This window comes from Python bivittatus, unplaced genomic scaffold (assembly GCF_059951505.1).
Source record: "Python bivittatus isolate LINGU-HERP-01145 unplaced genomic scaffold, Pbiv_v1 ctg000340_np1212, whole genome shotgun sequence".
Taxonomy (NCBI): domain Eukaryota; kingdom Metazoa; phylum Chordata; class Lepidosauria; order Squamata; family Pythonidae; genus Python; species Python bivittatus.
The window spans coordinates 1844730-1871379 of record NW_028277056.1 but is presented as its reverse complement, the minus strand read 5'-3'; the positions used below and the strand labels follow the sequence as shown (position 1 = coordinate 1871379).

Below are 26650 nucleotides of genomic sequence, written 5' to 3'. Positions count from 1 at the left end.
ATTGGAAATCTGCAAGGGACAAGCTAGCAAGTGAGTCAGCCCAGCTAAAAAGGGAGAAGATGGGTTACGTACAACTCCTATCACATTTTAGGTGATTTCAGGAGTAATCCCTGGAGGTGAAAGATGGACACTGTACTTTAGAAGGTGGATTAGACAAGTTGAAGGAGGAGGCCAGGTGTATTCAGCACAATAAGGTGACCATTTTACCCAGAATTCTGGGAGTTGAAGCCCACCCATCTTAAAGTTGTTGAGGTTGAGAAACACTGTTCTACCTAATTAATTAATGTGAAATACAAGATTAGGGTACCTTAGTCAAGGCTGGGCCAACAGGTTAGTCCTGGTAGATGGCGAGGAATTCAAGTTGCCCCTCTTTCTTGCTAATCTTAGCCCCCACCAAGGTGGCCTCTCCCATCCTTCCATCCACCTGGTGCCCGTACCTGCACATCGCTTGCAGATGACCACGCAGAGGTTGATGGAGCCCCAGTCTGGCTTGGGGGCCCTGCAGTCAGCACAGAAGCAGTTGTCCTCCACGGCCCAGATCCTCTCGGCCACCTCAAAGTTGGAGAGGGCCTCAGCAACAGACTGCTGCATCGCTTCCACCCATTCCTCTTTCTCCTGGTCGGATTCAGCAACAAAGCTGGAAGGGAGGAGGGGAAGCAGGAAGGATGGTTGAGGGGGAGGTCAAGAAGGGGCTTTCACAGGTGATACTGAGGACTGGGTGGACGAGTTCCAGAAGGACCTTCCCACCATGAGGGGGAGAGAGACAAAAGCAGGAATGTAAGACCTAAAATAAGCATATCAGCAAAGAAAATCCATTCCTTCACATCAAGCCCTATATCCATGACAATGGAGCTCCGCCTCCTCTGCAGGCCCCAGGCCCCCCAAAACAGTGAGGTGTGGCCATTTGGGGGCCACTAAAAGCATGCCAAGCACTGACTCAGGGCAACCTAGACCCTGCATGGCTTCTAGGGGGCAGAGCACCCTGGTCCCCACTCTCTTGCCCAGGTCTTTTTTCTCAAGGGTTGAGCAACGTGGGGGTCCTCTTGGACTCGCAGCCCCTGGGGGCCAGTTACACCCTTCCCTGGACTGCAAGTCACTCATGCCCAGGTCACCTCACGAATGCAGTACTGTTATACACTCTGCATGGGGCTGCCCTTGAAGTCCACTCAGAAGTGATGGCTGGTCCAGAATGCAGTGACGTGGGCAGTGATGGGCATGCCTCATTATGCTGATGTGATGCTACTGCTCCGTGAGCCACACTGGTTACCAGGTGAATTCTGGGTCAATTCAAGGTTCTGGTTGTTACCTATAAGGCCCTTCATGGCATAAAGCCCAGCAACCTGGGAGACCACCTGTCTCTGGTCCCATCAATTAAGCAGTGTCATCTTGTGGGACCCAGGAAGTGTGCCTTCTGTCATGGCCCCTGCTCTCTGGAATCACATCCTTCCAGAGGTCTGGATGGCTCCCACTCTGATGACGTTCAGGAAGTTATTAAAGACCTGGCTGTTCTCCCAGGCTCTGGGGCAGAGTGAAGGTTAAGCCCCCACTGGATGGGTTTTCTCTGATATATGTTGCTTTGGGGGCCATTCATTTTTTTTTTTTCTGTTTTGTATTTTTTATTTTTAATTGTAAGACACTCAGAATCATTCGGAATGGGGTGGCCTATAAATTCCTTCTATACATGTATGTGTATGAATAAATATTTAAGCCCTAATTATCTGTTGCTTTTTAACATTTTCTATACTTTATATTTTTCTGCGTGCACATCTGTTTCATGTAGTAAGTCGCTTAATTTTGCTTTCAAAGAAAAAAAAAAACACCCATGCAACCAAGAGGAAAAAGGTAAATTTGTTAGGAAAGAGCAAAATGCAAAGAGCATAGGACCTAGGCAGCCCTTCAGGGGGGGTGTGAAGGATCCCAAGTGATGCCATCACGCAAATGATGCAAATTGCCTAGCTCAAGGGTCCCAAGTATGACATTTGCATCACAGCACAACGTCCTTTTTACATCAGCACAGTTTGCAGTGGACATCGCTTGGCCAGGATTTTCCATATTTTACAGGTTTAAGTAGGGGGAAACTCAGTGGTTCTTTGCCTCTGCTGTGTTGAGTCAAGCCTCTTTACGGGTTTCCTAGCTCAGAATATCAGTGCTGTTGACTTGGGGGACCAGGAAAGCCTTAGGGCAGTGTTGTCCAAACTTGGCCACTTTAAGATGAGTGGACTTCAACTCCCAGAATTCCCCAGCCAGCATGGCTGGCTGGGGAATTCTGGGAGTTGAAGTCCACTCATCTTAAAGTGGCCAAGTTTGGACAACACTGCCTTAGGGGTTCCCGCCTACACCAGACTTGGGGAACGGACAAAATTTGGAGCTGAAAGTTTGGAGGGAGGATTTCAACATGGTAGGTTTTTATTCTTGTTGCAATCTTTTTTACGTGCCGTTGGATAAAGTACTGTGCCAGGAATTATTCTACGTTGACTCCTTAAATAATAATAACATTGGAGGTAGCAGAGGAAAGGGAAAGGGAAAGGGAAAGGGAAAGGGAAGGAGGAAAAGAGGGAAATCACAGGATTCCTCTAGCTACAACTGCAGAAGAACCTGACTACAGCAAGAGGGCCCGAGGTCCAAAGGACAAGGCGAGAAAAACGGCCCTGCCCTTTGCGTGGGACTCCTGGGCACAATCACGTGGTTCGCCGGATCGCTCAGGACCAAGCACCAGAATGGGAAGTCTCCTGGGTCTGTCCATGCGCTACCTGAAGATCCGGTAGGGCGTCGTCAGATCAAAGCACCTCCTGTCCACATCCTTCACGTTCCCCACGTTCATCTCGATGTAGGTGATTCCAATGCCCAGCCGGAACTCCTGCGCCAAGGCACCAGAATTACCACAGGGAAGCAGGGGTGCAGAATCACAGAGGGTATGAGGGAGAAGCAAACACAGGTGTGCAAAGCGCTCCAAGCTGTCTCTAAAGCACCGCGTTTTAAGTCTGAGTGTAAAACAGCTCTCTGGCCTCCACAGCCAACAGCTCTGACGGCTTCAGAAGGGTTTGGAGTTCAAAGCACCATCTCAACCTCAAAGCGCTTCCAATCAAATTGATCCAAACAGTGGTTTCAAATGCAAAAGAGTGTTTTGAATGCAAATGGTCTGAGTCTGAAATATCTGCACGCCCCCAGAAGGTTGGACCAGAAGTATCTGGTCCAACCCCAGCCTAGTTGCACATGATTTCTTTTTTTAGGACAGTCCACCTTGGCCAGTACACGCACCTCTGCGTTCTTATAGAGGAAAACCTTCTCCCCAGCCACGACCACGTACAGCTTGCTTTTAAAGCCCCGTAGCTCCAGGAGTCCACTCTTGTCCACGGGGTCAAAGCTGCTGCTGGCCAGCTGGACACGGGGCGCTCTGTGCAAGCACTTGGTCTTCTTTTCATCCACCATCTTCTGCACAGCCTTCATCCACTCGTTGCGTTCAGCTGCAAGAGAGAAGGCAGGCAGGGTGAGGAAGCCTCCAGGCAGGATATTAAGGGCGAGACCCCAAAACAGAGACTCAGGTGATTCTCAGAGTATACCAGCCCAATCTGTAGAGCAGAACCGTGCAAAGTTTCAGGGAGAGGACCCCACGGATGGGATACAGCAGGCTGGGGAATTCTGGGAGTTGAAGTCCACACATCTTAAAGTGGCCAAGGTTGAGAAACACTGGGATACAGAATAGGCATTCTTCGGGGTGGAGGGGCTTAGTCACGTAAACTTTGCAGCCTGAAGTGGTACAGACCCCCGTGCAATTCCCTCTTTTTCTAAATTAGGCTCTATTCCCAATTAAGAGAAGAAGAGGCTGAGTTTCCAAAAACCAACTCCACTCGCAGTGGCCACAGTTCGAAACACACGGATATCCCCCTTTTGCCCCCCTCCCCCACCAGCTCTGGTGATTCTTGGCTCTTTTTTCTCCCCTGTCCCCCCACCCATGGTCTGACCAGACCATGCTGACCAGAGCATAAATCCTTCCAAGAAGCTGCAACACTATTTCTGAAGAAACAGGAGGTAACAGGGATGTGGAAATCATTACAGGTGCATGTATAATGAAGTGTAATACAATATGGGACTCATTTATACAAAATATAGTAAGTTTAAAAATAATTAAAAAAACATGACATAGGTAGTTCTTCCTTAACCACAACAAGGACCAGAAAATTCATCAGTAAGTGGGGCGGTCATTAAACAAGGCGTCATGTGAGTACACCCAATTTTACAACATTTTTTGTGGCGGTCGTTAAGCGAATCATGCAGTTCCCCATTGGGTTTGCTTGCCAGAAGCCAGCTGGGAAAGTTGCAAACAGTGATCATGTGACCCTGGGACACTGCAACCGTCGTAGGTGCAAGCTGGTTGCCAAGTCACAATCACATGACTGCAGGGGCACTGTGATGGTCATAAGTGCGAGGACCAGTTGTAAGTAGCTTTTAGCACCATTGTAACTTCAAATGGTTGCTAAATGAATGGTTGTTAAGTGAGGACTACCTGTACTCATACAAATGTATTAGAAATATATACCTACTTGAATAATATTTGCATTAAATAAATATATCTAGAATTGTAATTGTTTACTGTTATAATGACATGTTAACATTTTTTTCTTTGTTGTATTTCTTTCACCTTTATGTTAAAGCACTTTCTATGTGTTTTTTTCTTCTTCTCAATAATAAAAAGTTTTCAAAATTTAAAAAAACATGTGCCTGCACAGAACAGCCACTGCTCATCTAGACCAAAATGCATGTGTTTGATCTGGGTACAGAGCCGGAACATCTGTGTTCTTTTGAGCAGAAATGTTTTGGGGAGAGCAGGAAACAGGCAAAGCCACCAGCAGCTTCAAGAGGTTGCAGACGAGGGTCGCCTTTGTGCCTTGGAAGCACCTCTTCCAAAGTGAACCCAGAGCGTCACGCAGCCTGATTCCGTAAGTTGGAAGAACCATGAAAAGTAATGACATGGTGAATAAGGAGTTTTAACCACCAAGAACTGATTTTAATAGAGTCTCACAACTGGTGTTTGCATTTCTGAGCAGATCAAAATAAAACCACCACGATCGCACATTAAAAACCCAAAGACTCTCGTACGTGGTGGACTCGTGAAGTGGCCTAAAGATTTTGGGCGGTGATCCACAGGACACTGGTGAAAATAATAGGAATCCCTTTTCAGAGGAAACCAGAACTGTACTCATTAGGGTTTTTAAGAACTGAGTAAAAAGCACGGTGTCTTATTGCTGCATCTGATCACTGCGGCAAGATTATTATATGCGCAGAAATGGAAAAATTAAAAAGCTCCAAATGTTGAGGACTGGATAGTTAGAGTTACAGACTTGGTGGACATGGCCAAACTGACACGTCTAGCAACAGAGAAATCTACAAAGGCTTTCATTAAAGACTGGAGTCCATTTATGGACGATATTATAAAAGTAGAGAAAAACAGCTTGATGATGCAGGGTTTTGTAGATTAAATAAGGGGAGATAATGGAAAATATAAATAGTGATTACAACGGTATAAAAGAATAAGAAATGTTTAACGGATCCGTGAGGGAAGTGAAGGGTGGGACGATATGTTTTTTAAGTCAAATGTTTAGTTTTGTATTTGCAGGTTTATGTTTCTATACATGTTTACGAATTGTGCTTTTTTAAGTTTATTTTATGTGTAGAATTTTAATAAAGTTTATATATTTAAAAAGCACAGAGATTCTCAATGCACATATCCAGTTAAGCAATTCTATTCTGTAATGGCCACAATTATTTACCTATTATATTTTATTTTTATACTATACTTACTTACTGCTGTAACTGACAAGGATTCCCCTCAGGATACAACAATAAAAACAATAAAATCAGATTTGAAGCTAAAGGAATAACTCAAATTAAAACCTGTAATACTTGAAAACAGATGGGGGCCCCCCAGCATTCCCCAAACGTTCTCCAGAACAACTGTTTTGGCGAACGTCAAGATGGCTATCAGAGTGGGCACTAGCCGGGCCTCAAGCAGGAGGCTCTTCCAAAGGATGGGGTCTGCAATGGAAGAACACTTGAACTCCACCCCACTTCATCTCCCACTAATGGGGGGGCATTAACAGTTTTTCCCTACACCAAGCACCCACATGGGTTGACACTATGCAGGGTAGTTGGAAAAGGCTGGGGGTATCTAGAGGCCAAGCATTATAAAACCAGTACAGGTAGTCCTCAACTTACAACCACAATTGGGACCAGAACTTCTGTCACTAAGCAATGTGGTCATTATGTGAGTTGTGCCCAAATTTATGACCTTTTTTGCCATGGTTGTTAAGTGAATCCGGCTTCCCCCATAGACATTGCTTGTCAAAAGCCCCATGGGAAGGTTGCAAACAGAATCACATGATCCCAGGACATTGCAACCATCATCTAAATTTGAAATATAAATAAATACATACATACATACATACATGCTGGTTGCAAAGCGCCCAAATTTTGATCATGTGACTGCGGGGACGCCACGACGGTCATAAGTGCAAGAACTGGTCATAAGTCACTTTTTTCAGCGCGAACGTAACTTTGAACGGTCATTAAACGAATGGTCATAAGTAGAGGACTACCTGTACTTTGAATTGCCCCAGGAACCCTACTGGCAATCAATGCAAAGCCCACAATTGATTGATTATAGGCCATCAAGTTGGTGTCAACTAGTGACCACACAGATTTTCTCCAGGACAGTCTGTCCCCAACTTGGTCCTTCAGGTCTCCCAATGGAGTACCCATCACCACTGTAATTGAGGCCATAGAAGAGAATCTCCATAGCTCAGGGTTGAACTGTGGAGTCCTTGGGGTTCTCTGAGCTTGGCTGTTTTCTTGCAAACATTTTGTTCTCCAGCCAGGTAACATCTTCAGTGCTAGAATGGAGTGGAGTTTTTCTCTGTTTATATACAGTGGCTTGCCCTGCCCGTGTTGGTGGGTTGTTGTTTTTTTTTTCCTGGCAGTTCTTTGATTAGGGTATTGTTTACTGCTTGATTGTATGTCTGGTGTTAATCTCTGCTTATCTGGGTGATAATTGCTGGTGAGGAGCTGTTCTGGTCTTTTGTTTTGATCATCAACGCATCTTTTGCTTCTCCCACCTGATGAAGCCAGACCAGAGAGATGACCTCGAGTGGGCAAACGTGCATATTTACCATCACTCTCCGCCCGGAAAGCAAACCTCCGGTTGTTGGTGACAACTTCAAACTTCTGGTCCCCAATGCTGGCCACCTGGGAGATGGAGGCTACCGGGATGAAACGTTTGGAGTAAACGTCCTGCAATGCAGAGGAACGCAACTCAGAAGAGGGAGGGGGAAAGGATGGGGCAATACAGAGATGCTCGTTCTGTTCCCCCGTTTCTCCAAGCTAGATAGGAAGAGGAGACGCTGCCCCATTGGCCTCTCTAACTCAGGGGCAACCTTTTGGAGCCCCAAGGCCATCCTCAGCCTCTTCTGCTTGGCCCAAAGACCGTACAGGCAAAGTGAAACTACAAGGAAAGCTGAGATTCTGTGTGTTTTGCCCACCTTAAAAAATGCCTCTAATTCGCAGCATTTGCACCCCAAAATTTCAGTGGGCAATTTCTGTGGTTCGGGGGCCGCATCCAGACCTGGTCCACTTCTGATTAGCCCAATATTGTCCAGACAGACTGGTAACAGATCTTCTATTAGGAGAGACCCGATCTTGTCCTGGGGACTTTTGTGCAGGCAACACGTTGCTGCCCCACTGAATTCTCGTCCTTCTCAAACCCACAAAGAGCCTCACATTGTGTTTAGCAGCCTCAAGTAAATCCTTGAGGAGCAGCGCCCCCCCTCAGCTGCAAATGCGTTGGCTGGGTTCACACAACCTGAGTTTAAACTGGCTGCCTTTACAGAGCAGGAAATCCCAAAATAAATAACCCCTATTATGGCTTAACAAGAAGGCCTGGTTTGTGCACACAGCATGTTAAAATAAGCTAGTCTTGCTTTTCCTTAGTCTTGTGTGCTGTATGAAGACGCTCATTCAGTTGCAAAATATGTGGCAAATGACATACGTATTTAATTGTTAGCCTAATAATCTGCCACCTTTTTCAGCCCTTCCTGGTCTACCAGTCCAATGGGACAGGCGTAGCATTCTCTTCTCCGACCTATCAGGAATGAATCGCTGCCAGGTAGGATGGGCTAAAAGGTTATCCCAGGTCTGAGGATTCCCACTGAATTTCCCTGGCTGAGAATGGATTTGAAACCAGCTTGAAACCCTGTTCATCAGGTTGGCACATTGTGCAGAGGGTGACAGGGATCTGCACTGGAGGGTGGAAAGCAAGCAAGGGAGGAAGGAAAGGAGGGAGGGAGGAGAATGAGTCTGGAGGAGAAAGGAAGGGAAGAGTGTCATGCAGCCCTCCCCACCTACAGCTTTCTTCCCAGCTCACCTTTTCACTGTCAAAATACCGGAGGTAGTCACTGTCCAACTTCACCCAACGCTTCTGGAATATGTAGGACCTGCATCCAGGAAACAAGGTTAGCTGCAAAACTTGGAGAACCAACAGGGCAGGATGGTTCTCCCTGCTTCCAAGAGCGGCTAAAGTTCAGATTTCCTTCACGTGGCGGGCAGGGAGGAATGCCAGCTCTGCCTTCAGAGGGCCACGGTTGGTCCCTGGGACAGAGACGATGAGAACATTGAGTTGGAGGTTGAGAAGAAGGCCTGCTCACCCTTGCGGGGGGTTCTTGTCCAGCCATCCTGCCTTGACGACGGGCGAGAGCGGAGAGGAGGCTCCTGTCCTCTGCATGCTGCTGTCACCATGGAGGCCCGACCATAAGCCAAAGGGCAGAGCGCTGGTGGAATAGGAGGAGTTCAGCTCGTCATCCCAGTGGCTGCTGTGTGGGAGGGGAGGGGAAGGGAGGGGAGGGGAGGGGAAGGGAGGGGAGGGAAGGGAAGGGAGAAAACAGAGCACAGCTGCCGTTAGAAAGGAAGCGCCAGGTCCCTGCAGAAGGGGGCGAGCTGGGGGTCTATGCAAGCTTACCCACCAAGTGCAAGTCGTTCTTGGAGCTGAACAGAATGGAGGATCAAGGGCACTTTAACACAGGAAGAGAGATCTCATTTTCTGGCAGAACTAAATCCCAGGGCTCCTAACTGCATGGGCCATTCTTGTCTCTCTGTCCATTTTTTTCTTTTTTTAAATTTAGACCAGTGTTTTTCAAACTTGGCCCCTTGGAGATGGGTGCACCTCAGCTGGCTGGGGGATTCCGGGAGTTGAAGTCCACCCATCTCCAAGGGGCCAAGTCTGAAAAACACCGATTTAGACGGTGCGAGCTCCAACGGCAGGGGGGCTTGTGCAGATGGAGATCAGGAAAGCGAAGCGCAGAGGACGCCTTGTGCGCAGATCCCACTGCGGATCGAGGGACGTCCTAAACTTGAGCTGCCTGCTTGCCCCACTCCCTCGGTTCCAGGGAGTCTCCAGGGTACGAGGGGGCAGGGGGACTTGCTGACCTCCAGATGCTGAACCACAATGCCCAGGGGCTCATTACGATCCGGAGAGCCACATCTTCCCCACTCCTGCATTGCCTTTCCAGCTAAATCCTTTTTAAAACTTTTTAGTATTGAGTCTTGACACTCCCAACAATCCTGAAGCAGTTTGGATCAGAAGGACCAAACCTCGCACTAAACCCGTCCGGTTCCTTCAAAATCTAACCCCGTCCCTGCTGACTTCAGGGCACCTTTAATAAAGAGAAGCTCTGGAGGTTTCAGGAGGGCTTGGAGGGCGTGATTCAACAACACCTATAAAAGCAAAGGAGCGGTAAACCGACCACATTCCCCAAAGCCAACAGAGCAGCGAAGGTGATTTATTTCTACCATGTGCCTTCAAGCAAATCTGAAATCCTGGAATTGACGTGAGGGAGAGTGGCTGGGCTGGGGATGCTGGGAGTTGTAGTCCACCACAATGGGGAGTCCGTGGTTTGGATGATGACAGCCTCCTGCAACTTTTCCCAATCTCTCTCATTCAAAGAGGGAGAAAGAGAGATTCCCAGCTGGGTAACAGTCCCCAGTCCCCAGCCAACCATGGCTGATCCTCAAAAAGCTAACCAGGGTTAGCCCTCGGAGGGAGAGAGCAGATACTGTAGGCTAGAGAGGGAAGTAGAAAAGCCCTCCCAGAAGAGGCAGGAACACTCCACTTCCACCTTACTGCCAGGAAGAAAGGCTGGAGACGTTCACAGCATCACCAGCTCAGTGCAAGGCAGACTTTATCTTCGCCCGGTTTGGTGGCAAGATCAGTTTGCTTGTTTGTTCATTTGTTTATATTTCAAATGTGGTCACTGCCCATCTCACAAGTTAGTACTTAGATGGGAGACCCCAAGGATATCTCAGGGCTAGAGTGGGAAGTAACAAAAAAATTCCAGAAAAAGGCAGGGAGAAGCCCCTTTGGTGTTGTTGCCCAGAAAGCGACATGGGTGCGTCCCCAAAGTCACCAGAGGTCCAGCTCAACTGGAAGGAGACCTTGCTGATCTCCAAGTACTGCTTGCTCTCTATCCAAGCATGAAGAATCAGGAGAGGATGAACCCTCTCCCCCAATGTATTTCTGCTTTGATGGCTAGAACCCAGAACTAGTGCTTTTGGTTTATTGGGCAAAGCAACAATCCTTTGCCTAAAAGAGGTAGGCTTTCCTTTATCCTCTAAGTTCCGCCAAGCTGAAGGCAGAACCCAAGAGCCAAGGAGGGCCTGCCTGACAACATCCAAGCAGGAAGCTCTCTCTCTCAACACAAAGGCAGCAAGCAGATGATGTGACTCTCACTTAGTGGCTGTTTCCTCTTTGAAATGATCTTCAATCAGCTCGTCTTCACTGAATAGGCTGTTGAGCCGGACTGAGCGCCGTGTCTCCGGTGTGGCCTCCTGCAAATGGTAGAGCACAGAAAGGGCTGGATTTTAAAAGCCGAAGACTACTGCCCTATGCCAGGAAAAGGGCCTGGCCCTCCCTAGGAACCAAGTTCTTGCAAAGAAAGTCCAAAGACATACAAGTAGGTACCACCTCAACTCAGAGCCCTTCACCCATGCTGAGCTACAGCTTGTTTCCTGCCCACTGGCCTGCTGGCTGGGAAGTGTGAGCTTTGTAGTCCAATCTATCTGGAGGGCTGCAGCTTTGGAAAAGCTTTCCATGAAACAGGACTTTCTCACAGCCCACATGCACACTACCTGTCCCACGGATCCCCATTTTGATGCCACAGCATCATCTCCAAACAAGGCTGTGAGAGGAAGCCCCAGGCCCATGCTCCAAGGCTCTGACCCCCAGACAGATCATGCCTCACAAGTCAGATTCTCCCAAGCATCAAAACCTGGAAGAGGTGGTCTCACTCAGCAAGGAACACAGGCGTCCACTGCCTCCGAAGCTTGACCTTCCTGGTTACGTTCTCTGGAGCTGAAGACCTTGCTCTTATGGCCTTATCACTACCCAGCTACAGGTCTGCAATGAGGCTGCCTCAAAGAACGTGGCTCATTTGTTGACTGGTGCTAGGCACCGCACTCATATCACAGCTATTTAGCAAACGCTAACAAAGCGCTAGTCTGGACTTGTCCAGCTCAGATAGCTTGAGCACTGAGGACCAACTACTTCAACTAGAGTGAACCCATCTGAGGAGATCCCCCTGAGAGAAGCCCAATTTTATGAGGGGAGAGAGGCTGAAGCTAGAAAATGCTGTTTTTCAGTCGTGACGTTAATTCTCTGGAACCGTCTCCCACTACAGGAACTAGACTGGGCCCCTTAGCGAGGGCCATCCAGAACGTAGTAAAGACTGAACTTTACTTGGGGGTCTTTGAGGAATGACTGTGTGCCATCTGGAATGGGGCTTTATTATTTGTTACTTTTTTTTTATTTTATTTTGTACCATCAAATCGGTGTCAACTCTTAGGGACCACATAGATGGATTTTCTCCACAATCTGGCCCTAACCTGGTCCTTCAGGTCTTCCAATGGTGGCCTCATCACTACTGTAACACAGTCCATCCCCCTGGCTGCTGGTCCTCCTCTTCTTCTCTTTCCTCCCACCTTTCCTAGCATCAGAGCCTTCTCCAGAGAGCTGGGTCTTCACATAATGTGCCCGAAGTAGGATAATTTGAACTTGGTCATTTGAGCCTCTAGTAAAAACTCTGGGTTGATTTGCTTGATGATCCATCAGTTTGTTTTCTTGGCTGTCCGTGATCTTCTCAGGAGTCTCCTCCAACCCCAAAGTTCAAAGGCGTCAAGACTCTTCCAGTCTTCCTTCTTCCAAGTCCAACCTTTGCTTCCATGGAGTGTCACAGGGAACATCGTGACTTGCACGATTCTAATCTTTTTTCATTATTATGTTTTGTAATTCATTATTTTGTTTATGAAGTTCTGCTGTATTATGTTATCACCAGGATTAAGGCTATCTTGCGAAGAGAGGACTCTTTGGAAAAGACCCTGATGCTGGGAAAGATGGAAGGCAAAAGGAGAAGAGGACGGCAGAGGATGAGATGGTTAGAGAGCATCACTGAAGCAATGAGCATGAAACTGAGCAAACTCAGGGAGGCAGTGAAGGACAGGAAGGCCTGGCGCAATATGGTTCATGGGGTCACGAAGAGTCGGACACGACTTAACGACTGAACAACAACAAGGCTATCTTACTTATTAGGAATGTATTTTTGTATTTCGCCTTGTTGTAAGTGGCTGTGAGTCAGTAGCATACAAACGTAATACATAAATAAAAATAATACACCAGACAGGAAGGTAAGGAGAAGGCAGAGGGATGCTGCTGTGTGTTTAAGCCAGAATTGCTGCAAGCTGGACATTCTCACTGCCTGCTCTTGGACCACCAGTGTCCACTTCAGCTAACTCCACCCCATGCTTTATGTCTGTCTTACTCCTGGTTGCACATTCTCCAAGACTTGCCTGGAGGAGAGACCAGCCGGGGCCCCTAAACCCAATTTGATACGCAGATGCTGTGCTGTGCTGTGCTTCTTACAAATCAAGGGTGTAGAAGCAATTCCAAAAACAGTCACTGGTTAGAAACCTTTTCTCTGGCACTTTCTGTTCAGAGAGGGACATTTCCGGAATACGCGCACGCCAAGACCGGACTTTCCCAGCCCATCACACGTTCGGGGGTCCTGAGAGGACCAGAAGGCCATTATCCATTGGGATTTGCCCTCCGCACAGCTGGCCAGGCAAAATCTGTGCCAAAGTATTTTTCTAAATATATACTGCACAAGAGTACACTTGGGAACGCACATGTCGAAAGGAAATAAATCCAAAAGACAGAGATATGTATTCTGAATTTTGGTGCAGTTTTGAAAGATTTGGGCATTCTTGCACAAGGGCTTGCAAAAAATCCTGACGAAGCTCATGAGGTCTTCTTGCACAAGAATGCTCACATCTTCGGGAGGTTATAACATTTAGAGGAAATTCGGGGCACAGAGATTAGAGACAGGGATAGAGAGATAGAAGGTCTGAGGTTCCCCATGGAGATCTGGGGAATATCCACACGGCTAACCTTTGCTCTGTCATAATTTGCTTTATTCTGTGGCAAGTAATCAAAGCCACTCCCTTCAGGAAATCTTTGATGACCAATCATCTGCCTTTTGATCAATTATGCTAATCAAGTCTGCATAAACTGGCATGGAAGTAAAGACAAAGTTCTGAAGAAAATGCACATTTATAAATGGTTTTTTAAAATGCAATTTCTTATGGATTTTTTTTACAACAGTACCCTCTCAGAATGTGATGGGGTGTGCGCGCACACTCAGTTAACACCAACATCGCTGTCTATACCCGTGCACACACACACTTTCATATTCTTAAAATCTGACCCACTCATTGGACTTTTGAAACCAATAAAAGTTTTCCTTTTATTGAATTACTGAACGGTCTCAGCAGACCGTTAAAAATAGCGCCGGAGAAGAGAGGAAATTTCTCTTCCTTTCTAATATTTGCCCTGGCAGGGCCTGGCAGGTCACGCCACCTTCTGCAGGAGTGCCCCAGTGAAAAGCGAACGCAGACTCCTCTTCCTGACCCAGGTGCCTGTATCCAGGCGGCCTCTGGTTCTCAGCGCAACAGGATGCCGCAGAGAGCAGTCCCCTCTATTTATAGCAATAGGAACCACTATTGTGGCCTTTCTCAGAAGCCACCCAGCAATTTCCCCTCAGGCCACGTTAGCAGGAAGAGAGAAGCCCGCGCGCTCCCTGCGGCTGGAGGAATTGCAGAGATCTCAGAACCGGGAGGGGGGGAGCAGGCGTCCTCAGTTCTGCAGCCCCACAGATGGGACTGTGGGGAGAGGCCACAGGGCACGTCTGTGGCATCGCTGACAGGAAGGGCGTGGGGCCCGCCGCTTCTGGGCAACAAGGTTGCGCAACAGCAAGGAGAAAGGGCTGGGGTCTGCTGGACGAGATCCCGACCTTTCCGGGCCCTCTGGGGATGCCAGACGCGCTGCATCGCAGGCTTTCCGCATCCCTGACGGAAGCAAAGGAGAAGGAAAACGCAAGAGGTCTTAAGGAAAGGGAAAACGATCCTGCAAACGGGAGAGCTGCAGCTCCCTCCTCTTGGGCCATTTTTAACCGTTGCTGATTTGGTACGAATCTCACGGCACCGGCGTCAGGGGTCGTCTTGCTTCAGCGTGGAGGTGGCTGGCCGTGTTACCCTGAACCTGTCGCTTGGAAGCAAGTCACGCCTCTCCGAATATGCGCGCCTTTGGTGTCAAGACCGGCTGGCTGACGGCAGCGGGTCTGCGCAGGGCAGGGGCAGGGAGAGGGTCCCGGCCAAGCTGGGCTCTCTCGACAGCCAATGCTGGGGGCCCTCTCCGTGGACCCTGAGCCGGCAAATACAACGGGGGCCTCTGCTTCACCTACGCGTCGGGGGCAGGAGAGGCGAAGTGGGCCTCGGTCTGCTTTTCCAGGGGTAGACAAGCATTTCGCCAGAGACTTACAGACACACCTTGTCAGTCATTTCTTCCATAAAAGTTTCTCTCTCCTCCTCAAATGGGGGCTCCTCATAATCGGAATCATCTGCGGGCAAGAAAGCAAAATCTCCATGAATGTTGGCAACAGACCTCCATCAACTCGGACTTCCAGGGCCTTCTCCGACTAGCAAAGCCCACCCACCCGCCCCCGGCTCTCCTTCCAGAGCTCCTGCCAAGGGGAGACCTTGAACCACGGCACTCACGCCCCTCGTCTGCCTGAGCAAGAGCTGATGGTTCAAGGGGATCTGAGGAAGTCAAGAAGTCGCTGGCCAGAGATGCCTTTTTCATTGCAAGAACGGTCATCCGATGACCAGACCCTTTAATCTGGTGGGTTTCAATGGATCGTGTTGATGGAAAACGGTGGTGCTTATACTGGTCACCTCTGAGCTTGACGACCCACCAGGCTGCTTTTCGGCTTGGTTTTCTGGGTTTGCTTGGTACAAACTCAGCGGCCGGGCTGGTCTCCGGAAAAACTCAGCAACCCCATCACACCTACACTTACTGCTCTTCGCTGGCTGCCACCGGTTTCCGGGGAACGTGCCGAGTGTGGGTTATCGCCTTCGAAGCCCTCATGGCTTGATCCCTAGCTTCTTGAGAGAACGCCTCTTTCGTGCGATTCCAACCCCCCTCCCCAACTCTGCTCACTGAGAGCATCTGCAGCGGCGCCGCTTGCCATGAGTGGGGGTCCGGCGGGGGCTGGACTCCTCTCCAATCACCCCCTCTTGGGAAGGCACGCCATGCTGGGATGAGGGGTTGGACTCCTTGTTCAGTTTTAAGAAGAACACATTTAGTTGCTGAACAGCTTAACTTATTTTTACTATTTCTTGGGTTTGGCTAGGTTTCAAGAAAAAAACATCTAATTCAATCCAGATCTGCATACGGGGGTTGTCAATTGTTCTTCAGCTCAGTTTAAGGTCTCTGACCTTCCTTTTAGAGCTGCGGAGGGTCTCAACGCCTCCTGCTTTTAAAAACGGAATCCAGGCTCTTCTCTCAGCCAGGCTGGAATAAAACCTTGAAATGTTTCTGTCTGATAATCCAGGCTGCGTGTCCCTCTTCTCTATGACAGATTAGCCCAAAGCACACCCAACGGGGCCTCCTCATCCATGGCACTCTCTCTTCGGCCCCATCTTCCCACTCATGGTTACCAACCTTTTAAAAGGCTTCCCTTAGCGTTAGCTGCTGCAGGGACAGATCTGAATTTTCCACGTTATATATTTTATACATGTATTAACTGAATGGCCGTAGACCAGAAGGCCACGTGAGGCGTCAAAGCCTCTTGAGTTGACCTTCATGCCTTACGTGATTCCTGAGCAACAGCCACCACAATGTCCAGCAGCGCTGTGCTCCAGAGGTTGCACCTTGTTCAAAAGGAACCCTCCCCTCCCTCAGAATTGTAGAGTATCTGCTTTCTCAAAACTTTCCTGTGCAAATGTTCGTGTTCTTCAAGTATTATCTGCATATCTAAATATCTGCTGAATTTTCAGCAGAATGGTTTGTTTGTTCCATTTATATCCCCCTGCAATCTGACTCTCAGTGGTATACAAATGGAATATAGGTAGCTCCCATTTAGCAGGCACAACTGGGACCGGCAACTTGGTTGTTAAGCAAAGCAGTCACTAAGTGAAACCGCGGCTGTGCTTATGATCTGACTTCAGCTTTCCTTTGTTTTACAGACCTGTGAAGGTCATAAATGCTAGGATTGGTTGCAAAGTTCCTTTTTCATCACCGTTGTAACTGTGAATGGTCGCTAAACGAGGCAGTCACTAAACAAGGATTCCCTGTACACACATATTTCTATAATAAATACATATTTTATATGTAGACTTTCCAGTTTGGAATGCTCCTCTCCCTCCACCCTTGTATAAAAAGGAATTTATGCAGAATAGGAGATTTTATATTTGGAGATTTTATATTTGGTGGCAAATCGATAGCAAAAAAAAAAAATTCCAGAAAGTTTCATATTCCAAATCTGTAGAACTGGGATTGGACAAATTTTTTTTTTAAAAAAATTGGGAATATTCATTTCAGCTCTACTTGGGCCTTAAAATCTTTAGTGTTACACCAGATGGAGACTTACCAAACTCTGGATGCAACAGGAGGGGTGGCTTTGGAGGGATCTCGGGGCCTGTATTCTGTTCTGGTAACTTGGCTCGTGGAAGAAGGGTGGGGGGTATGATGTGCAGGTCCTCAGATTCTGGAGGTTTCTCTTTTGCAGGAGAACTGGAAAGAGAAAGCAGAGTTGTCATCCAGGAGAATAGGGTAGCAAGAGGAGGAGGAGGAGGAGGAGGAGAAGGAGAAGGAGAAGGAGAAGGAGAAGGAGAAGGAGAAGGAGAAGGAGAAGGAGAAGGAGAAGGAGAAGGAGAAGAAGGAGAAAATACTCATCACTTTCTAGAACCTATACGCCACCTAACTCAACCTGGTTAGGGAGTACAGTGCTATGGGACAAGCTCTGAATGACAATGGATTTAAACAGTTGTGGGCACTGCCCAAAGAAGCCATGGATCTGAACTGCTGTGGACTTGCAGTCTTGCACTCTCAGAGAAACCGGTCCTGGCAGTGAGGCTCATTAATGACTGTTAGCCAAGGGAGGTACATTGAACCACCACAGTCAGAAGCAGGGCAGTGCTAAACATAAGTTGCTTTGGGGGAAACGACAGGGGCACCCATGCCTTTCTTGTTGGTTTAAAAACTTCCCAGAGAGTTTAATTCAGCAGCCAAATTCAACATGGGATGGGTTGGGTGTGGGGTGGGACATAAACCACTTTAAACTTCTACTGGAGGATCCTTCTCCACTGTCAAGCTGAAGGGCCCTTTGCCCCTCTTTGAGTTGGCATAAAACTTCACTGGCATGAAGTCTGGCTGTCCCCGTTGCCAGTCCTTCACCTGCCTCCGTTCTCCATCACACCAGTCTCCAACTTCCCAAAGCTAGCAGATTTTACACCCCACATAGCTGCCTTTAGAGGGTGTCAGAAGAAGGGGAGAAGCATTATCCTAGCCCCGAAATAGTTCAGGGATGTCTTAAGCTTGTCTCATTCGTGGCCTGGGGCAAGATGAAGGCCACCTCACAGGGAGAAGCAGAAAAAAGAGGTTCCCAGGGCATGTTTCTGTTCTGGTTAGGTAGAAGTGGGGAAAGACCCATAAACACCTTTTAAGGCTTGACAGGATGAGCTTTCAAGGAGCAAACAAGCAGGAACATCCAGAATGAATGGGGGAAAGTTCATGGAGAGGTAAAGCCAGAGGAAGCCAAACTTCTGAAAGAGAAGTTGGCACGCAGATCAAGTACACACACACACATTATCCTGATGCTTTCAAGCGCTGAGAACCTCCCTGCCAGCATGCATTCCTTCCTCCTTGTCTCTCAGCTTATGCACAGCCAGAAAAATCAGCAAAATTTGGCTGTTCTTTTCCCAGCCGTGTCTTCACTTTCACTTCCTCCGCTCTTCAGTGACTTAGGCAACCCGCTCATTTCCAGATTTGCCTACACTCAGGAAGTCCTCATGGGGCAACAGAAAACAAAGCGGGGTTTCCCCATGCAGTATGAAATTGCTTGTTAGAAAATATAGGCATCGAATGCTCCTCCTAAAATGAGAGTACGGAGAAAGCGGGGAAGGGGGCTAACTTTATCCCGGACTGAACGCTCCTCTTGACCCCCATTCCACACCCATCCCCCTCTGCAGCCCAAGTCCCATTTTTGCTTGAGAGATGGCAGAAGCAGGGCTCGAGTCGAATCTTCTTGCCAATTAATCTTTAGAGGAGATGTTGCTATTGCTAAAACTTGTGACTGGGCATTGTTAAAATGTAATGAATGAGTAAGCGTGAGTGAATTAGTTTTTATAAGTCCAGGTTTTACACAGGATGTGATGACAGAGTTCTGGAAAACATGTGAGATTCATTTTGGACACCACAAAATAAATGCCGTCAGCCAAATTTCAGAGTCCTTTTTCCTGTTCAGCTGTTTTCTACTGCCATTTTTTTGTCTGATTGGACCTTTCACCCCAAAGCCAGCTCAAGCAGGAATTTCTATGCAAAACTGGTTTATTGCTGTAGCTTTTCACAAGTTTTCCAGGACGGTCTGTTATTTTGGCCATTTGCAACCGAAACCCTTTGCCACCACAAAGCTTGTTTCTTATGCGTGCTCTGAACCCCAATTTTTCGTTTCATCCTCTTAAATGCATCATTGCCTCCAACGTGGACGGAAACAAGACCACGATTTTCAAAGAGCAAAGGACAATCCAACTTGGAAAGTGATTCTCCCCCACACAATACGTCCTTCCAAATCGCTGAGACCCTCCCCAGTCTGCTCCCTGAGGTGCTTGGGGTGCGAACCCCCAGCCACTGAAAAAGGGTATAATTGGAAACAAAATTGCAACCGCTCAAGGCTGCTCCAGGCACCGAATCTTTAGAAACCCAGTGACTGCAGACATAGGAACCTCCGTATGTGCATCTGGGCTCCATGAACCCCTCGCTCAGCAGGGAAAAAGGGGTGGGGGACCAGAAACCAGCAGTCGTGCCTGGCTCAGTCCCAAATCGCAAGGCAGTGGGGGCTTTACTTTCACATCGTGTTCCTGCTGTGCCCTTCCTGACGATTGTTCTGGTCCCCGGGAGGGTCGTGGGAGCAGCCGGCAGGCGAACCCACGTGGCCAGAGCCCGAATTCTCTCTGGGTCAGGATGACCTCAGAGCACATTCTTCGCCACGCCTCTATGGAAACCAGCTCTTTCCATCATTTATTTGTTTTATTTATTTATCTATCAAATTTGTCACCACCCATCTCATTAAAAAGCGACTCCGAGCTGTTTACAGAAGAGATAAAACCCATTAAAATACAATGTAAAGCCATCTTAAATAATTAATAAATAGATGCCAAGGGATGATAAAATTGGCGAACCGCTCGGGAAGTGTCATCAGGGCACCAGCCACCCCCAGGATGGATTACAACTCTTGTCGCCCCACGCATGCTGGCAGAGCCAGGTCTTAAGTCCTTTCCGGAAAACCGGGAGGGCAGGGGTCCACCGCACCTCTGGAGGGAGAATATCCCAAAGGGCAGGGGCAACGGCAGAGAAGGCCCTCCTCCCGGGCACGTGGTGGGATACCCCAGAACTGACCCAGGCACGAAGCCCCGGCTTGCTCCCTGGCACACCGGTAGGAGACCTGGTCAGCCCAGGTCCACCTTCAGGGCCCCCCCAGCACTGCTGCTGGAAAGAGGCCTGCGACATCCCCCGTTGTGCATACCAGAGCAAGGCGAACACCTGGTTCTGTGTGGTGCATCACACACACACACACACACACTCACACACACACACTTCCTTTGGTCTGTTCTGAAACTGCGGAAGACAAATGGGCCACAGTGAAAACTGAATGAAAAAAAGGAGCAGAACGCAAAAATAGTGAGATGGGCAGCATATTTAAAATAGAGAGAGAGAGAGAGAGAGAGAGAGAGAGAGAAGGAAAAGGAAAAGGAAAAGGAAAAGGAAAAGGAAAAGGAAAAGGAAAAGGAAAAGGAAAAGGAAAAGGAAAAGGAAAAGGAAAAGGAAAGGAAGTGAGCCAAGAACAGCCAAGGTGCGCAGAAAATTCATCACACGTACACTGCCGCCCCCCCCCACGGGAACCTCTCTCCCCACGCAGGCTTCGTTCCATTCCTGAATGCGCCTCTGCTGTAAAACTATGCCTGCACCCTCTTCCATCTTGCATGAGAGCAGTGTGATTAAAATTTAAAAGAAGGGGGGGGAAAGGAATCCCTGAACCTTTATACGATCAACAAAACAATCCCAAACCAAATTCCTTGGAAGTTCCCTTCCTTGCCCCTCCGCTGACAAAAAGGTAAACTGGAATGGTGACAAGCAACGGCCGTCAGAAGTCCTTACTGCAAATCAGCATGTGATTGTCCAGCGTTCTTCAGGATTCCCTTGGCCTCCACCACAGCAGCCAAAAAGGTTTCTCCCAGCCTCGATTCTCCTTCCAGCTGCTAAGAAGCAGGTGGGACACCCTGAAAGTGAAGCCCCCAGAGGACAGACTCTGACCAGCAATTCAGGGGGTGATTCACGTCACTGGTTACTGCTAAATGTTTCATTTACAACTGGGGAGCCAGGAGCCAAACGGCTCTCTGGGACCCTGGAAATGCCTTTCGCTTCCACCTGCAATTCTGGGTTTCTTGCTCCAGTGACCAGTTTAGCAACAGAAGCAACCAGTAACACCTCACATGGAGGGTCCCCGGTGGCCCTCGTTCCTATAGGTAAAAACAGTGCCCTGACGTTGGGGATTAGCAATGCAACCGTTGCCCGTGTTGACTCAGCTCTCGTTCTGAGAGCTCACCCAGGAGATGTATTCCGTTTGGATGCATCGTGTGAGCGCTCTTTTCTCAGGCACACTTGAAAACGGGTCTGTGAAACTGGCAATACCTGCAATGGTGCATCTCAGCGCAATGAATCTCTCCCACGCGCACACACATTTTGCATGTCAAAAAACCCACACACTTTCTTAACTCTTATCCCCTGAACCCCCCCCCCCCCTTTACTTGAGTCTCACTGATGACATTTTCATCATCCAGACCATGGAAAAGAATCCTTCTTCAAATTCCACCACAGCTCAACAGCTTCCATCCCACCATCAACCTATGCTTGGAGGTATCTACAGAACAAGTTCGCTTCCTTGATGTCATAGTACAATTTCATAATGGACACACATTATATCAGAAACCTACCAATCGCCATGCACACCTCCAGCTTCCATCCAGAGCACACCATCCAATCTATCTTCTACGGACAAGCTCTGTGCTACAACCTCATTTGTTCTGACCCACTTGACAGAGAGGCTCAACTGATGGAATTAAAGCAGGAAATCAGGAGACTGAACCACCCACCTTGTGAGATCAACAAACAGATCAATAGAGCCAGATCAATTCCCAGGGAGGTCCTGTTAAGACAGATGACAGAAATAGAACAACAGGACACCACTAGTTGTCACCTGCAGCTCACAGCTCAAACCATTAAAACACATTATTAAAAAGCTACAACCCATACTAGACAATGATGCTGTTGTTTTCTCAAGCACTGGATGGCAGGCCCATACTTTCATACAGACCACCATAATCCTGAAGCAATTTCTCACAAGCAATAAGAAACAACAAGACAGCGATGCCAACCTGGCAACCAGCCAACTCAGATGTCCACTTTGCCCCACATCTATTCCAACAACACCATCACAGGCCCCAACAACTTCATACATAAGATGAGATGTTCTTCCTCTACGGTGAGATCATCTGCCAGCAACACCCCTCTGGATTCTACGCAGGACAAACGGGACAGCTTGGTGCAAAAAGAGGAATGGGCGTACGTTTGACATCAGGGTTCAAAAGAAGGACAAAGTAAGAGCAGAGCATTATTGCAGATCTCAAAGTCGTCATTGTGGGGTAAAGAAACTTTAGCAGCAATACAATACGTCAAAAGATCTCAGGCCATCTCAGAAGGCCTGAACGAACACAATGGTTTTTTAACACATTGCAGTTATTAACTGATAATGTACTTGCAATCTGTCTCACATCTGCATCGGCATAACCCATCTGTCTTCCCTTTCCTTCCCCCCCTTTATACTACTTTAATTAAGTTTTTTACCCCTTCTCTAAAACAGATGTGCTGTTGCTCAGACTTACCAAAGAGAGCCCACCCATCTCAAAAGAACCCTATTATCCAAGACTGTTCTTTTCCCCCTTAAATTTCCTCCACCTCAGAAACAATCCTTGATCAGAGAATTTGGGGGGTGGGAACCTCTTCCTGCTCGGAAAATGCAAAGTCTGTTTATGAGTCCTGCTCCACAAACGCCTGTCCAAAGACACCCAGCTTGCAACCCCCTCGGCTGCCTCAGTGCAGAGAGGGTCAAAACTGGGGGCGTCTAAGCTAAATCCGCCCTTGTTCCTCAAGGCGGGATGAAAAGACTCAGCCTCTCCACCCTAATTAGGGTGTCTGGGGGAGCTCTAAATATAGGTCTCGCCGGGGGCAAGGGAGAAGCCACAAGCTGGTGGGAAGGAGCAGCTGGGACAAGTCCTGTTTCTGCTGGGCAGGACAAGAGAGTCCTTGTTTCTCAGCAGCCCGGCACCAAAAAAGGGCTGTCTCCTTTGCATGTTGGGCTTCCAGCAGACTTTTCCAACATGGAGTCCTCCAGAGATATCACTTCCACAATTCACACCTTGCAGGTTTACTGAGAATTCTGGGAACTGCAGCTCTACTACGTTTTGGGGAGGCTGTCTCATAGCTCCATGATAAAACCCATCGAAGGATGTGCATGAGAAAGTTTTGCATGTAAAAGATCCCAATTTCTTGTCCCAGGAGGAAAGTTTGGGGCTGACAAATGCTAAATCCAGCGGCTAGTTGGACTTCTGAGTGGTCAGCCTCTTAGCAACACACATAAGCTTCTGGCCCGTGTGGTTGAGGCAACATAGAAACCGGGATTGGTCAAAAAGCAAGCCAACATTCAGAACATTTTGCTTTAATCAGAGAAGAGAAGCAAAACTAGATGGAAGGACTGTAATCTACTTTCCAGTCCAGGAAATGATAATATCTCTCTGACCAGCACTCTTCCCCCACAAGACTGATCTGGAAGCCAGCTGGCACTTGGGACAGCATTCTGCAAGATGCCGTCTTCCCCCTCTATTGAAACCATGCAAAAGTAGGAGCAGAGTGCAATCGCAGGATCTTAAGAAGGGGAAGGGATCTTAGAGGGCATCTAGACCAGTGTTTCTCAGCCTCGGCAACTTTAAGATGTGTGGACTTCAACTCCAGAATTCCCCAGCCAGCATGCGATCAATGTCTTCATCTTCAACCTGTCCCAAGTCTTCTGCTTGGTTTGCTACTACAGAGAAAAGCATTTTGGGGAGGTTTGTCTCATGCGTATGTCCAACCCTACACCGAGCTTTAGAGCTCAGAGACCATCTGCAGGTGGTCCTTGACTTACGACCATTCGTTTAACGACTGTTTAAAGTTACAATAGCGCTGAAAAAAGTGACTTATGACTGGTCCTCGCACTTCCAACTGTTGCAGTGCCCCTGCAGGAACATGATCGAAATTCGGGCACTTGGCAACTGGCATATATTTATGACAGTTGCAGCATCCTAGGGTCACATGATCACCATTTGCGACCTTCCCAGCTGGCTTCCGACAAGCAAAGTGAACAGGGGAAGCCAGATTTGCTTAATGACCACATGATTCGCTTAACGACCACTGCAAAAAGGATCGTAAAATCGGGCACAACTCACTTAATGAACACATCACTTAGCAACAGAAGTTCCGGTCCCAACTGTGGTCGTAAGTCAAGGACTACCTGTAGTGAAATGTGTCCATCTGGTCACCAAGAACCAGGAGAGACTGAGCAACAACAACTGACCCAAGCCGAGAAAACACAATGGCTGTGTTTATACAACATTTAGCCAACAAGCCTTGTCACGTCTAATGGCCTGGTTCACACCACACGTTACAACAAACAGCTGACTTCCCACACCGTTATAACACACAGCTCATACTAGAGTTGTCAGTTCCTATCTAGATCAAAATATCTAGGGAACTCTCTCCTCCCCATGTGTTGGAAAGAGAACTCCCAGAATCCCCTGGACAGCATCACTAGGAATTCTGGGAGTTGCAGTCCCAGTGCCTCTAGGAGGAAGGGGAGGAGCACAGCCGAAAACCTCTCCCGGACAGGCCACCGAACTCTCTCTTCCTGCTCCTAGCCAGGTCTCTTCCAAAAGGCTGGGGGGGGGGGGGCTGCTCTGTTAAAGCCGCTCTTCTAACCACGAGCTGCTTAGAATTACCCAGCTTCTCCCCAGACAAAACTCACTCATACAACAGGCGCCATCGGGCAGAGCTCGGAACGATGGTGGACGTTCCCGACACATTGCACGCCCCAGCCGGGTGCCCGCTGATGCACTGGTCCACGATAAAAGGAGGATCATCTTTTCCTGAGCAGGACTTTTTAATCGTTAATGTTATTTCCAGCCTGTGGGGATCACTGCGTGCAAAGGCCCACCGTCATCACAGCAGGGGGAGGACCCGAAATGTCCGCCCCCTTTTTTCTCACCTTTTTGCACTTTTTTAAAAAAGGTCAGATAGCTTCATGAAAAATGCTGGAGTTTAACCTGCCTTTTTTGCTTGTTACTCTTTTTTTCTTTTTAAACTGGCCACCAAATCTCCATGGTTTGCCCTCCCCCCATTTCTGGAGCCCCAGTCCACTGCCAGGCTGGCTGAGAAGGGCAGGAGCGGGTTCAGGGCATCGGGGGCATCCGCTGAGAGGGGCATCCAAGGCAAAGAAGCAAGGAAGGTTTTGCTTCTCTTTACCAGCCACCCAAGAGTTTCTTCTCAGACCAATTTAAACATTATCCATATTATTAAACCACGTTAAAGCATCCGGCGTGTCAGGACCCTTCCAAAAATGCCCCCCTGCAAAGTCCTATTCTGACCCAGAAGCTGACCTCGGGCAAATCCTCGAATTAAGGCGCCGGAATTACACTCCTACGTCCTAAGTATGAAGAGAGCTGGTTTCTTCACCCAGCATATAACCCCCCCACACCAAGTTCGAGACTGCAGCACAAAAGAGGCCATTTCAGCTTCCTCTGAGTGTAGGAGCCCAGCTGAAAGCGAGGAAGAAACTCAGATTCGAACGAGTAAGGCATGTCGCGCCCCCTCGGCAAAACCCTATTAAGCCATTCGATGGGAAGCCCGTGAATCTGCAGGAAGTTTCCTTTCTCTTTTCCCTTCCCTTCCCTCTTTCCTTTCCCTTTCTCCTTCCTTTCCCTCCCCTCCCTCCTTGCAACCTCAGACTGCCGCAGAAAGATTTTAAAAGCCTTTGGGTTGGGGGAGGCAAGAGAAAGACATGAAACCAGAGCCCAGCCGAAACAAAAGGAGGCTTTGCCCACCCTCGCCTCGCCAGCCTCGCCATCCGTCCATCCGCTGCTCCAGCCGGGAGACTTCCCCCACTCCCCTTCCTTCCCCACCTTCTCCTGCCAACCCACCTGGATCAAGGCTTTGGCGAGCCTTTTCAGTTACCTGGGAACAGGGGTGGGGAGCCACACAGCCACCTTCCCCTCGCAGGCCAGCCGGCCCCCCGAGGCTGGCAGGGCCACGGCAAGGCGCAGGCCCCCTCGGGAATCAGCTGCCCCCTCCGAGGCGGCCCTCAGCGTCCTCCGGGCAGAAGGCAGACAGCCCGCACATCTGGGGCGGGGGCGGGAAGGGGGCCAGCCAGGAGAGCCTCTCTCGGGGGCACCACGGCTTGGCGACACAGGGGCATGCGCACCGCTGCTCGCTTTCTGGGCACTTCCTGGTTCAAGGCTTCCTGGAAAGAACTCGGTTGAACTTTAAAAGGGGTAGAAAAAGAAGCTGGAGAAAAGCAGACGGAGGGTTCTTCTTTTCCTCCGGAGGCTTGGCTTTGTTTGGTGGGGGGGGGGAGGTTGCCAAGCCTGGAGGAAGGACTCAGCAACAGCCAGGCGCAGCAAAAGGAGGCGTGGAAGAATCTAAGCCAGCGTTTCTCAACCTTGGCAGCTGGAAGCTGGGTGGACTCCAACTCCCAGAATTCCCCAGCCAGCTTTGCTGGCTGGGGAATTCTGGGAGTTGGAGTCCACCCAGCTTCCAGCTGCCAAGGTTGAGAAATGCTGATCTAAGCAATTGGAAGACGAATCCACAGTTTAGCACGGAGCTCCCACAAAAAAGGGTTTGGAGACAGAATCCCGCTCC

At 48.7% G+C, this 26650-nt stretch overlaps 1 protein-coding gene across 9 annotated transcripts in view; it reads right to left on the bottom strand.

Moving 5' to 3' along the window:
• The window catches only part of ARAP1 (ArfGAP with RhoGAP domain, ankyrin repeat and PH domain 1), a 111156-nt gene that overhangs the window by 34662 nt on the left and 49844 nt on the right, over positions 1-26650 (bottom strand). For 8 of the 9 annotated variants that reach the window (XR_015796056.1, XR_015796055.1, XM_088140371.1 and 5 more), the window contains 9 exons: positions 17019-17161; positions 14917-14987; positions 10772-10869; positions 8694-8858; positions 8414-8483; positions 7164-7284; positions 3259-3464; positions 2751-2857; positions 438-637 (listed from right to left, as the gene is read on the bottom strand). Coding sequence is in view for 7 of the 9 variants with exons in the window: in XM_088140371.1 (XP_087996497.1) it covers positions 438-637; positions 2751-2857; positions 3259-3464; positions 7164-7284; positions 8414-8483; positions 8694-8858; positions 10772-10869; positions 14917-14987; positions 17019-17161 (1181 nt within the window). In the remaining 2 variants the exon portion in view is untranslated. The remainder of the gene's footprint in view (positions 1-437; positions 638-2750; positions 2858-3258; positions 3465-7163; positions 7285-8413; positions 8484-8693; positions 8859-10771; positions 10870-14916; positions 14988-17018; positions 17162-26650) is intronic. The other variant, XM_088140372.1, reaches the window with a different exon arrangement.